Source organism: Aspergillus tanneri (assembly GCF_003426965.1).
Source record: "Aspergillus tanneri strain NIH1004 chromosome Unknown AapTan_1_pilon_pilon_pilon, whole genome shotgun sequence".
Lineage (NCBI taxonomy): Eukaryota > Fungi > Ascomycota > Eurotiomycetes > Eurotiales > Aspergillaceae > Aspergillus > Aspergillus tanneri.
In genome coordinates this window covers 3575743-3588014 of record NW_022984628.1, presented here as the reverse complement: position 1 = coordinate 3588014, position 12272 = coordinate 3575743, and the positions used below count along the sequence as shown (strand labels likewise).

The 12272-nt window shown below is 49.3% G+C and overlaps 4 protein-coding genes across 4 annotated transcripts; 2 read left to right on the top strand and 2 right to left on the bottom strand.

Moving 5' to 3' along the window:
* Positions 1–1621: 1621 nt before the first annotated feature.
* ATNIH1004_003172 (serine/threonine protein kinase) lies at positions 1622–4466 on the top strand (the record flags this gene model as incomplete). Its single annotated transcript, XM_033567852.1, has 2 exons — positions 1622–2299; positions 2364–4466. 2 exons carry the CDS (start codon positions 1622–1624, stop codon positions 4464–4466), a joined length of 2781 nt encoding a protein of 926 aa, XP_033429847.1.
* Positions 4467–4843: 377 nt separating this feature from the next.
* On the bottom strand, positions 4844–5743 carry ATNIH1004_003171 (putative mitochondrial genome maintenance protein Mgm101; the record flags this gene model as incomplete). Its single annotated transcript, XM_033567851.1, has 2 exons — positions 4844–5117; positions 5190–5743. 2 exons carry the CDS (start codon positions 5741–5743, stop codon positions 4844–4846), a joined length of 828 nt encoding a protein of 275 aa, XP_033429846.1.
* Positions 5744–6022: 279 nt separating this feature from the next.
* On the bottom strand, positions 6023–6516 carry ATNIH1004_003170 (uncharacterized protein; the record flags this gene model as incomplete). The annotated part of the gene is made up of 4 exons (XM_033567850.1): positions 6023–6091; positions 6235–6299; positions 6353–6384; positions 6446–6516. 4 exons carry the CDS (start codon positions 6514–6516, stop codon positions 6023–6025), a joined length of 237 nt encoding a protein of 78 aa, XP_033429845.1.
* Positions 6517–6617: 101 nt separating this feature from the next.
* BPL1 (biotin--[acetyl-CoA-carboxylase] ligase BPL1) lies at positions 6618–8864 on the top strand (the record flags this gene model as incomplete). Its single annotated transcript, XM_033567849.1, has 5 exons — positions 6618–6675; positions 6737–7373; positions 7430–7984; positions 8030–8301; positions 8368–8864. The coding sequence occupies 5 exons, from the start codon at positions 6618–6620 to the stop codon at positions 8862–8864; spliced, it is 2019 nt and encodes a 672-aa protein (XP_033429844.1).
* Positions 8865–12272: the final 3408 nt, after the last annotated feature.

Genomic DNA, 12272 nt, shown 5'->3' with positions numbered 1-12272 from the left:
GGGTCGTAACGTTGGAGAGTGCGTAGCCGGCCTTGATGTTGCCCAAATGAGGGAGTTGTATGGTTCTGGTCGCGGCGATGCTCGTTCTGCTAGGAAGACAAAGGAATAACGGAAACGTCGAGTTTGCTGGAACTCAGTGAGACCATTCAGTTGCGGTCGACACAGGAAGATATGAAGCTCAATTTCTTGACCAGAATATGGTCAACCCCCCCAAGAGAGTCAAGTATACCCGACACCTAGCCGGTCGCCATCAACTCAATAGAGTCCGATCGCTAGCTCCAGCTGATCTCATTGTTGACGGGATTCTGATACACAGGCAGTTCGGGCGATGCCCCGTTTTTCGGAGGGATCGGCGACTGGTGCCCCCTTGAGCTGTCAAGTCGCCAAAGTTGGTCAGGTGGGGATGATATTTGGAGCTCCGAGATTTTGCCATTGGAGGTGGGAAGGGGTACAGCATTGGCAGTTAGCATCCGAGTCAGGACCAGAGTACAAATTAAAAGGGGGAACCGCCTTTAGACGACTATGTAAACGAAAGTATAAGATAAGGATCATGTCAAACTGTCAATATTGGGTACGTCGACGGACTTACTCCACGATCCAGTCACATGACTTATAATCTTTCGCTCTTTTGGCCACACGGCACAATACCTGACGTGGAATATCTCCGACTTCCCTCGTGGCAATCCATGATTCCTAGTCGACGCCATTGGACCAATCATCAATGATCTGCTCGGAAAGTTACCCAGATCAGGTCTTCCTGCTTCTGCATTGCGTAAGTTGTCGACGATGATCCAAGCACTTTCCATGAAACTCAGCCACAAGAGAAAAGGACCCCGAACTAGACCAAGTCCATGAAAAACTCAACGTGTGGGGGCACATCGTTCATTCTTGGCAAAGTGATGGCTCTGATGGCAAAACAGATCCCGACTGATCAGCGCTCATCGTCGATAATAAGGCTGGTAGGGCAGAGTTGGGGGGAGAGGTGTCAAGTGCCGTTAAGAATGGGTGTGAAACTGAATAATCAGATGCAATTCCCACTGGAATGCCCGTAGGAATGGGTCGTTAGATTCTCGCAGCGCCCCGGGAACGACAGGAATGGGAATGAAGGCGAAGCCGAAAAACTGGTGAAACATTTTGCCCCTGTGTTGGTGCCTCGCAGCCTCAGGTGTCCTCGGTTCTTTTTGCTTTCTCATTCATTCATTCTTTCAACCATCATTTTTTCGTTCTGGGTGGCTTTTTGGACCCTTTCCTTTCCTTTCCCCTCGTCCTGCGATCAATCTGTCAGTCAGTCGTTGACTACGCTCCTTACTGTCTGCCTTCTGAGTTCTCCCACTTTTGTTTCCTTCCACGCGTTTTACTCGGTTCGACCCACACGATCCCCCCACTGGTACCTGTCCTGAATAAGATCCATGGCTCTATAATCCTCTCCAAGTTGCCCAATCGTGAAGCAATCCATGTCTTTCTTTTAAAGGTCTCGAGTCTTTTCGCTCGCTACCACATTTCCGTCATTTCTTGTCGTGGGGCTGCAGGACAGCTTCTGTTGTCTAGTTTCCCTAACCCTATCGATCGGCGTTCGCTTTTATATTAACCTCATACACCCACCGATTCTCGGTCTAGGCAAATGTCCGGCCGTCCTGGTATCGCTGAGAAGCGACTCTCTCTTCATCGTTTCCAGCAGATCCCGGATTCTACTCACGAAGGAATGGCCAATCCCAATGACGTGACCATTGATATCCCCTTGAGTACGGTTCCCAGTCGAGGGCAAACCGGTGCTCGGAACCCTAGTATTAACACTCCGGCGTCACCCAATGCGTATCAACCCCCCGATGGAAGTCCAAACCCAAACGCCAGTGAAAAGACTGGCTTGGTTGCAGGTCCGGGGCGTCGCAGGAGAGTTGGGACTATGGGTGGCTCGTTTGAAGAACCCGAAGATGGTACGCTCACCAAGATGGGCTACTTCTACCAGAAGGTCCTCAATTTCTCCATTATCACTCGCTACCTGATCTACGTTACGCCACTCGCCTTGTTGATTGCCATCCCTATCATTGTGGGAGCTTCAGTCGCGCCGGACGCGACCATTGCCGACGTCCCTGTTCATTGGTTCTTCACCTGGATCGAAGTGGTCTGGTTGGGTTTGTGGGTGGCCAAGCTGGCGGCCCATTTTCTCCCTTATGTCTTCCAATTCTTGTGCGGCATTGTCAGCTCGGGAACCCGCAAATATTCCTTGATCCTTCGTCGGCTGCAGATCCCTATCGCAACCGTGATTTGGTCGGTGATATCTCTTGTGACGTTCCTCCCTGTAGGTCTCCTCTCGTTCCAAAGCTCTGCTGGGGTAGCACAGCCGCTAATATTCTTGCTCCCAGATTATGACGTTGAATCCGACGAAACAGAGGCAGAATGACACAGGGGTAAAATCATGGGAAAAGACCATCAAAAATATCCTGTTCGCGTTACTCATCTGCAGCTTGATTTTCCTCGCCGAAAAAACTCTTGTCCAGCTCATTTCAATCAGTTACCATCGGAAGCAGTTCGATGCCAAAATCAAGGAGTCTAAGAGGAACATCTATCTCCTTGGTCTGCTCTACGAGGCATCGCGCAGTATGTTTCCAATGTACTGTAAGGAATTTGCCGAAGAGGATGCTGCCGTCTCCGACTTGATCACGAGCAAGGCAGGTAACATGCCACGGTCTGGCTCGGCTCCCTTGCGGCTCATCCGAGAGGTTGGACATGGTTTTGGCCGAATTGGTGGCAAGGTGACAGCTGTTGTCGGTGATGTAGCTCAGGAAATCACCGGCAAAGAAGTGTTCAACCCCAACTCTGCTCGTTCTGTCGTGGTCTTGGCGTTGGAGCGGACAAAGTCGTCTGAAGCTCTGGCCCGTCGAATTTGGATGTCTTTTGTTATCGAAGGCCGGGAGGCACTCTACCATGACGATGTCGCTGAGGTGCTGGGGGTGGGCAAGGAGGCGGAGGCGGAAGAATGCTTCCAGTTTCTCGATCGTGACGGGAATGGAGATATCAGTCTTGAGGAGATGATCCTATCTGTTGCCGAGGTCAGGCGCATGCGCAAGTCATTGAATCATAGTATGCATGATGTCGACCAGGCAATTCATGTGCTGGATAATCTTCTGCTGACTGTCGCGTTTGTCATTGGTTTGTTGGTCTTCATCTCCTTTGTGACGAGCGGTTTTGGTACCGTTATTGCAGCCGGTGCTACCTCCCTCTTGTCCCTAAGTTTCGTCTTTGCCACCACCGCCCAAGAAGTCCTCGGTTCTTGCATTTTCCTCTTTGTGAAACACCCGTTTGATGTTGGTGACCGCGTGGATATTGAGTCCAAGCCTTATATCGTCGAACGGATCTCGCTCCTTTTCAGCGTGTTCCGCAACGTGGCCGATCATCGCATCACTCAGGTCCCCAATATCGTTCTCAACACCCAGTGGATCGACAATTTTACGCGGGCTAATGCCATGCACGAGACGCTGACCATCCCCGTCAAGTTTGAAACAACGTTTGCGAACATCCAGCATCTCAAGCAAGAAATGGAGCGATTTGTGCGTGACAAGGAAAACTGCCGCGACTTTAAACCCGATATCAATGTTGACGTTGTTGGCGTCGGTGATATGGACAAACTGGAACTGAGCGTCAACATTAGCCATAAGTCCAACTGGGCGAACGAGACCGTTCGTGCTGCTCGCCGCTCAAAATTCATGTGTGCCTTGGTGGCCGCCGTCCGCAGGATCCCACTCCTCGCCCCCGGTGCGGAGGAGGCAGGGGACGACGAAAACAACGATGATGGGAAATCCAATGAAGATAACAAGCCGAAAGATGGCGCCACTGATAAGGGTGGCGACGATGGTATGAGACGCGTGAGTACTGCCGGTGCTGCTCAGGGGTTGGCAATTGCGGAATCCAGATCCACAGGATTTGACCTCGGTCAGTCATCGTCAGGATCACTGCAGCACCGTAATCGGGGCGCGGGGGCCTCCACCAGCTCCTATGGTGACGGATACTATGCGGAACATGCGCAGAGTCACTCTCCGGGCCCCGAAGGATCTCGCGATGGGCATGATGTCGACAATTACCAAACCCCCGCCGCTTCTCCGGGACGAGATCACTTGAACGTCAACAGCTATGGCTCCCTCGGACGGACGCCATCGACGGGCCGCCGCAAGGAAGGGAGTCGAATGTCTGTCCCTTCGGCCACGGGGGGTGTCCCTATTCTCGCTGAACCCGTGCAACCGCGCGAGGAATATGGCAACTATCCCGGTCATTTCTATGGCTCACAGGATGGAGCATATGACCCGAATCAGCCCTTTGAGCTGCCGTCGGTGCTGGAGCCTTCGGGTATAGAGAGTGGCCAGGAGTACCCTTCTCCTCACCTGCGTGACCCTTCACCCAGTGGGAGGTACTCTGATGAGCAAATGCCGGGGGCTTTCGTCTCTCGACGACCCACGCATGGCGGGCAATAAGCCACGAGGAAGATGAAAAAGAATAAATAAATTAAAAAGGAGGAAAGAGATACCGCCGTCTTGATATCAATGCAATATATGGAATGTAGTGCGATGAATGCAACGTGTGTACGATGTTTGCACTATCTTATTTAACGGGTGCGGACAATCTTGTCTTGTCTTGGTAATGGCGATTGGGATGTAGTATGATTATTATCAGAATACAACCATGCCCCGATGACTTGATTCTTTGGGTTTGAATTGAGATGTACATGCATGATGATTAACTATATTACAAACGTAACGAGACCTCTACTGAATCCAACAGGAGGATAGTAGCTGGTATAAATACAACCCGCGAATACCTACCTATCTAGATTCCAACCACCGCGGTAGTATCATCGCGTGTTGGTCTCCTTCCACGGATACGACACCGGATCACCCTTACGCACCCAGATCTTAGTCTTCTTCTTGTTGACGACATGTTCAACAAACGCCTCCCGCGTGTACTGGGCCTTGTACTTGCGAATCCAGCGCGGATCCCAAAGTTCGCTGGCGATTCCCAGATCCTTACAGCATCGAACAAGTGCATTGGAGCGACAGCCCTCGGTAGCGGTGGGGATGCCATCAGGCGAGAAATAATCCTGTTCGCCACGCGCAACGGACACCAGACTATATACCATTAGCATTAACCTCCCCAACAGTATACAAAATCCACCAAGGAAAAGAAAACCATAGCCATACCGTCCATTGCAAACCAAGGCATACTCGCGTGTCACCGTCTTCGGCGTCACGATACTCTCACTCCGGGGGACTAGACCCCACCCACCGGGCCCGAACGCGCGGTTCAAGATCCGTCGGTACTTGATCTCGGGCAGGTAGAGGATCCCATCGGGTTTGATCTCGACTTCCTCCGGGTCTGTCGGGGCAAGGAGGATATCTGCTGCTTCCTTGGGAAAAGGCGCAGCGCTGAGCCCGTGAAATGACCGCGTCCAGTCGACTTTCTCGTCCGCGGAGACTTCCAGCTCCAGCGGTTTGTCCGAAAGGCCGGTCTTGGAGATGTTGGCGGTGGTTTGGTGGCTGGGTGTTGGGGCGAGGATTCGCGAAGCATGATCAGCAGAAGATGATGATGATGAAGCGGGTGGCGGGGAGGTGGGTTTGGGTGTTGTGGGTGTAATTGTGTTGGCTGGTGTTGGCTGCTGCTGTTGTCTCGAGGAAGTAGGTCGGACGAACGTCCGACGGGATAGAGGTGTGTTGGGAGGATGAGATAGCGGAGAATGCGTTCCTCGACAGAGCATGGACTCTGCTTTCCGGAATGAGCGCGAGAGACACGGCAGCGACATGATTACTAAGGAATAACGTGGTTGTAGAAGGGTGGTGCGTTGAGGGGAGCATGGAGATAATGGTGATGGACGGAAGAAGTGAGCTTGTACATCACGTGACACAGTATTTGCAGGGGGCAGAGCGAGGATCAGGAGTCAATTGATTAGATTAGATCAGAGAATGAGATCACATAATATACATGTTGTGCTATTGTACAGGAAGAAGAGCTGCCATCGACCGCTAAGAGTTGCACACTACGCGTCCTTGGTTTGGGTGCGCTGGTCGTTGCCCTGGCGTTTCCAGCATTCACGAAATGCCTCCATCTATGCGATAGAGATTGAGAATGATTAGCACATCTCTTTCAGAGGGTTAGAGAGACAAGGGAATTGTGAATCCAATACTGGGTTGTTGCCCTGTTGGAGGTGCAGGTAGAAGAAGTCACGGCGGCCGCAGTGACATGACTCACCTCGTCCTTGCAACTGCGCCAGTCTTTTTTAGCAAAGTAGCAGTCGTTCATTTTATCCTGCTCGACTAGCGACGGTCAGTTCGATGTGGGAGAGCATCGTGGGATGCGAATTTCCCACCTGCGCAGCCCGTACTGAAGATCCGCTTGTCCCTGCGAGCAAACCCGATCAGCTCCGTCCATCGTCCGTCCCAACAATCCTCATCACACTCACCACTCATCGGGCTCGTCGTCATCGTCGTCGTCCACCACCGGAGGATTCTGGCGCTGTTCTTTTTGCGACATTGTCTTGCTGGGATCGGGTTGTGTGTCTGGGAGATTAATTAGTGGCCTCGGGATCTGACAACATTCCAATCCCCAGATCGTTAATTAATTCATTCCCCGCCATGGCTACTGCCAAACCCAACCTGAACGGCAAGAAGGTCAACGTGCTGGTGTACTCCGGTTGGTCTATCAATCACCTCTATTTGATCATGGTCTGATTGTCTTCGCTCTCTACAATTAGGAAATGGAACCACCGTCGAATCCGTGCGCCAGTGCCTATACAGCCTCCGACGCTTGTTGGCCCCTCACTACGCGGTGATCCCCGTGACAGCTGACATGCTCATAAAAGAGCCCTGGACTCTCACCTGCGCCTTACTCGTGATCCCCGGCGGCGCAGACCTGGGCTACTGTCGTTCTCTCAACGGCGTTGGCAATCGCCGAATCGAACAGTTCGTACGTCGTGGAGGCGCCTATCTGGGCTTCTGTGCAGGCGCATACTATGGCAGCAAACGCTGCGAGTTTGAAGTTGGTGATAAAACCATGCAGGTGATCGGAGACCGCGAGTTGGCCTTCTTTCCAGGAGTCTGTCGCGGCGGTGCATTCCCGGGGTTTGTCTACCATAGCGAGAGCGGTGCGCGGGCGCCCGAATTGAAGGTCTCGAAGGAGGCCTTAACGGCTGGGATTGTGCCTGCGAAGTTTCGGTCATACTACAATGGAGGAGGTGTCTTTGTGGATGCACTGCTCTATGCGGAGAAAGGAGTGGAAGTGCTGGCAGAATATACGGAGGAATTGAATGTCGATGCTGGGTTAGGTGCGGCGGCTGTGGTCTACTGTAAAGTGGGCGAAGGGGCGGCGATCCTGACGGGACCACATCCTGAGTATGTGTTCTTCTGTAATGTCTGTCAACGAAGATGCTGACGGGGGCTGGGGCTAGATTTGCGGCCGTCAACCTTGACAAGAGTGCCGGGGGACCGGAATACGCTCGTATTGTGGACGCATTGGCGGAAGACGACCGCGCACGCACGGACTTTCTAAAGGCCTGTCTGGGCAAATTGGGATTACAGGTCGCGCAGAGTACTACGACTGTGCCGTCTCTGTCTTCGATGCATCTCTCCGCGTTGAACCCGGCGGACACGGCTCAGATCGTTTCGTCTCTGCAGGAAATTATTACAACGGAAGGAGAGGAGGAGTATGTGAAAGATGAAAACGATACGTTTCGCATCGAGAAGCCTGGGACGTGGAGTTTTAATGCGCTGGGCGAGTCCCTGCCGGAGAGGCCGGAGGGGATCGTTGACTATAACGCGATCACGAAGCGTATTGTGGTTCATGACGAAGTCCCGTCAACGAAAACGACTCCATATTTCAACCACAACGCCTACTACTCCAACCTCCGTCGATATCAGTCCCTGTCGAAGGAGGGAGCATCGGAGTTCGGGTCGACTCTCATGTACGGAGAAGTTGTCACCAGCACGAACACGGTCTTGGAAAAGTAAGTCATCTACGAGGAGCTCGTCGGTCACTCTGACTGTCCTAGGAACCCGAAGCTCCTACGTAAACTCCCCCAGGGGTTTACGTTGAGCGCAACGACGCAGGTGGCGGGTCGAGGGCGTGGCTCCAACATCTGGGTCTCTCCGGCTGGCGCACTCATCTTCTCGACGGTGCTCCGACATCCGATGGAGAAGATGCAGTCAGCGCCCGTAGTGTTCATCCAATACCTGGCAGCTATGGCGGTGGTGCAAGGGATTAAGAGCTACGATGAAGGGTTTGATTCGATTCCGGTCAAGTTGAAATGGCCCAATGATGTTTGTAAGTGGAGAGACCTATGGATCTGGGTGTCGATTATATCGTTGTCCAACTAACCTACTGCAACAGATGCGTTGGACCCTCAGCAGCCGGAGAAGCAACAATACACCAAAATCTGCGGCATCTTGGTCAATTCGCAGTTATCCTCGAACGAATATGTATCGGTGGTAGGCATCGGCCTCAATGCAACCAACGCCTCCCCGACGACGTCATTGAATGCTCTGGCTGCGCGCTTCGTGGGGCCCAAGGCGGCGCCCATCGGTCTGGAGAAACTGCTAGCACGTATCCTCACGACGCTGGAGGAGCTGTACACCCGGTTCCTGTACACGGGATTCGACCGGGGATTCGAAGAGATGTACTACAACGACTGGCTGCATATGCACCAGGTTGTGACGCTGGAGGAAGGCGGCGCACGGGCGCGCATCAAGGGAATTACGCGCGACTACGGATTATTACTGGCAGAAGAATTGGGATGGGACGATCGGCCGACGGGCCGGATCTGGCAACTGCAGAGCGACAGCAACAGTTTTGATTTCTTCCGAGGGTTAGTGAAGCGCAAAGTGTAGACCCATTGTGGAAGAGCATGGAAGATCTGTTGGAAATTAGCAGACGAGTTAATAATAATCACGCGAATGCGAATGTGAAGCGCTCAATCTAGATATCATTCATCAACCTAAGTAGCTATACAACTAAAATACCAAACATTAGTTGTAGGGTCATCGAGGGCCCAGGCCATGGGGTAAGCTTAGGGGTTCTGCCAGGGCTCACCACACCACCCCCGGTATATTGTACTTGATTAACTGGCGTGCGTTTCCGCCTACCATACGACCTTCCTTCTACAATGACATATTTTAGACTACCACAACACCATCAATATGGGATTAATTGAAGCAGCTCTCGTGAGAGGGGCTGCGGGGGCGGTTTGCGTTGTTTGTTCTATTTACTATGTTTGGCTGTGGGGGAGCGGTGGAGCGTGGCAGTATACGGGGATCTCTAGTCCATTGTTTACCTTAATCCTCTTCCAGTAGGAAGAGGTCTAAGACCGGGCGCGGTAATATGGCGGTGTAATATGGCGGTCACAGGATATATGATCAGTGTAATGACCTACGAAACAGAAAAGGAAATGAAGCCAACCAAATCAACTCTAATATTCAGTGCCTGCAACGAGAATACTAAGCATGGATAGGAAAGGAAGAGGACGAGGTAGGCGGTAGAGTAGATATCCCCACATACTTCCACGCTCCATCGCTCCCCACAACTAAAAATAGTAAATAGAACAAACAACGAGCAACGCAAACTGACATCGCAAACTGTCAATGCAAACCGTCAATGCAAATCGACCCCGCGCCGGTCGTCACAATCAAGACATTGAGGCCAGTTACGTTAACCTAAGGAAAGGCGATATACAACACTGTGACACTTTGTAGTGTTTCTTAGGTGCTTGAAATTCCCATGCTGCTTGTGATAAACTACATCTGTGATTTGTTATTTTTTATATAGCAGAGACAGCTAGATGATCCCTTCCTTCTTAATCCCATAAGGCTTTTGACTTTAGTTTGTAGTATAGTGATGATTTGAATAGCTTTGTCAAAGAGAGATGTGTTGAAACGCGGAGGTGCGACGCTCGCTTACCAGTTTAACATAACTCACAAGCGAGTCGGACGTAAGCGGCTCGGGGCAAATGGCACTTTTTAGAACCTTAATATCTTAACCTATACTATAGTTTTACTACTAATGATGAGTCCTACTTATTATATATACTGTAATATGCCTGTAAATTTGATTTAGAATTTTTAATATTTTTCCTACCCTAGAATACAAGATAATTTTAAATACCATGGTATTTAAAGCCCTTTCTTGCAATATAGAGATACCCAGTCTGCTCGTGTGATGATATATACTTATCACCGTACCAAAACCTATTTCCCGAATAGGTTAGTAGACATCATATTGGAGCTCTGTGAACATATCACGAGTTCACAGCTGCGAATATCGGCTGAATAATCAGCACTAAGGAGGGCTTTTGAATAGCTAGAGGTAAATATGGCTGACAGTATAAAAGATCTCTTTCTTGTCTATTGCTTGAACAAAATAGATTTCAGCCCAGTGCACATCTGCAGTGATGTTAATGGGTGATAGCTAGAATAATTTAGCATAATGTTGTTAATATCAACTGAAAAAACTCTATTATTAGCCACTCTTTCTAGATTCCATGCTGGCCGACAATAATAGTGCTATTGTACATAATCACTTAGAACTATTAACTGTATTTGCTCTAGCCCTTTGATTATGTTACTGGTTGTGATAGAAAATAAAAGTAACAGTAAATATATGTTTACCAACCTGCTGTTTTTGTCAGGGTATTAAGAGTTGCTGGCTGGCAGTAGAAATTAGGAGTTAAACTATGTGAATATATAGAGAGCACTTTAGTACTGGATGTAGCAATGGAGGAGCCAAAACGCCCAATGTAAATAATGCACGGTAACTCCCAGTGCACCATTACCAACTGTGAGTATAAACTTTTAATTGTAAATCTTACTCTAGGCAGAAGAAATTATGTACATGGGCCTTTGATGATAATCTAAATATCCCGGCTAGTTGTTGTATATTAGTAGTTGTGCATGATTCTTTACAAAAAGCTTGTTAAATTGAATAATGCCCCCTAAGTCGGCACTGTCAGTATACAGGCAAGACAGCAATTGGGATGAGTGACACAAGGCGATAGCCTTAATATTATCTTACCTTTCAATGGCCATTTGGACTCCAGAATATAGCAGTTATCGATAAGATGGATAAGTGCAATATCTTCTGGTATCACGGGCACTACGCGCATTTTAATATCTGTTAGAAAAGAGAAAATAAAAAACAGGAAAACAGATTGATTGATTGATTGTACCTGCTGGAATTATACAGACAGCACCAAAGTCCTAGAGGACAAACAAGTATTATCCATTTCTAGGACCGCCCTTGCAAATTTCCCTATCCATCGTTCACCGGTAAATGGAGCTATGAGCCATCGTCTAAGCCGACCTACTTCAAAAATAGTATAGTATCTGGAAACTGCCTTGGCCCACAACTCCGTAGTGCTTCGCATTTGAATTCTCAGTCACATTCGTTCCATACCAGTTCCGCTCGAAAAAGGTGGAACTCTTTGATCTGGTCCTGCTAGCTGGAACCCAAATTGATACCCATTGGGAATATCTTGTTTGTGAGCTACCCCGCACCGATAGTGGATTTGAGATAAGCCACCTAGAAAGACAGTGGTATTTCTTTGCCAGCAGATAATACAGGTTGTAAGCTGGGTAGCAAAGTAATGGCAGTTACTCTTAGGAAAATCATGGTAGCTCATCTGACTAACCACACACTGAGCAATCTGGTGGATCTGGTTAGAACTAAGATCTGTTTTGCCAATATAATAGGCTAAGAATGGGCAATGATTTGTCTCTACACAGGGCTGCCAGCCCTGGGTGTTCCAGTTGGATAAATCATCGTCAATAAGTATTGTCTGTGTTCCCTGAATCTTTTGCGCCTTGGACAGATAATAATAGTGGCCATTGTAATAAAGAGACCAATGCTAAACAGGTTGCCCCAAAAATAAGCACTTTGCGCATACTTGTGTGACAAAGTAAACATTATGTAACCCTGGTGGTTCATTGTTATTATTTATATATTCCCAGAGAGCGTGTGCATATATTGTGTTTATGCTTAGTAATTTCTGCCACGGCCAGAATCCTTGCCATGGAATTTCATAGAGATATTTTCTTGGAGGATGGAAGCCCTTGCTCGAGATTTCTTGATTGGAAATGGCATCAGAGATTTTATGATTGATTAGCTTTCTAGACGCATATGGGAATTGTTGGAATTTTGTCATGGTAAATAATAAAAGACAGATGTTGTGTCTCAGCACGAGATACTCGACCAGTATCACAGATATTAAATATATAATAATCCAGCTTCTACCCCTCTTCTGACCT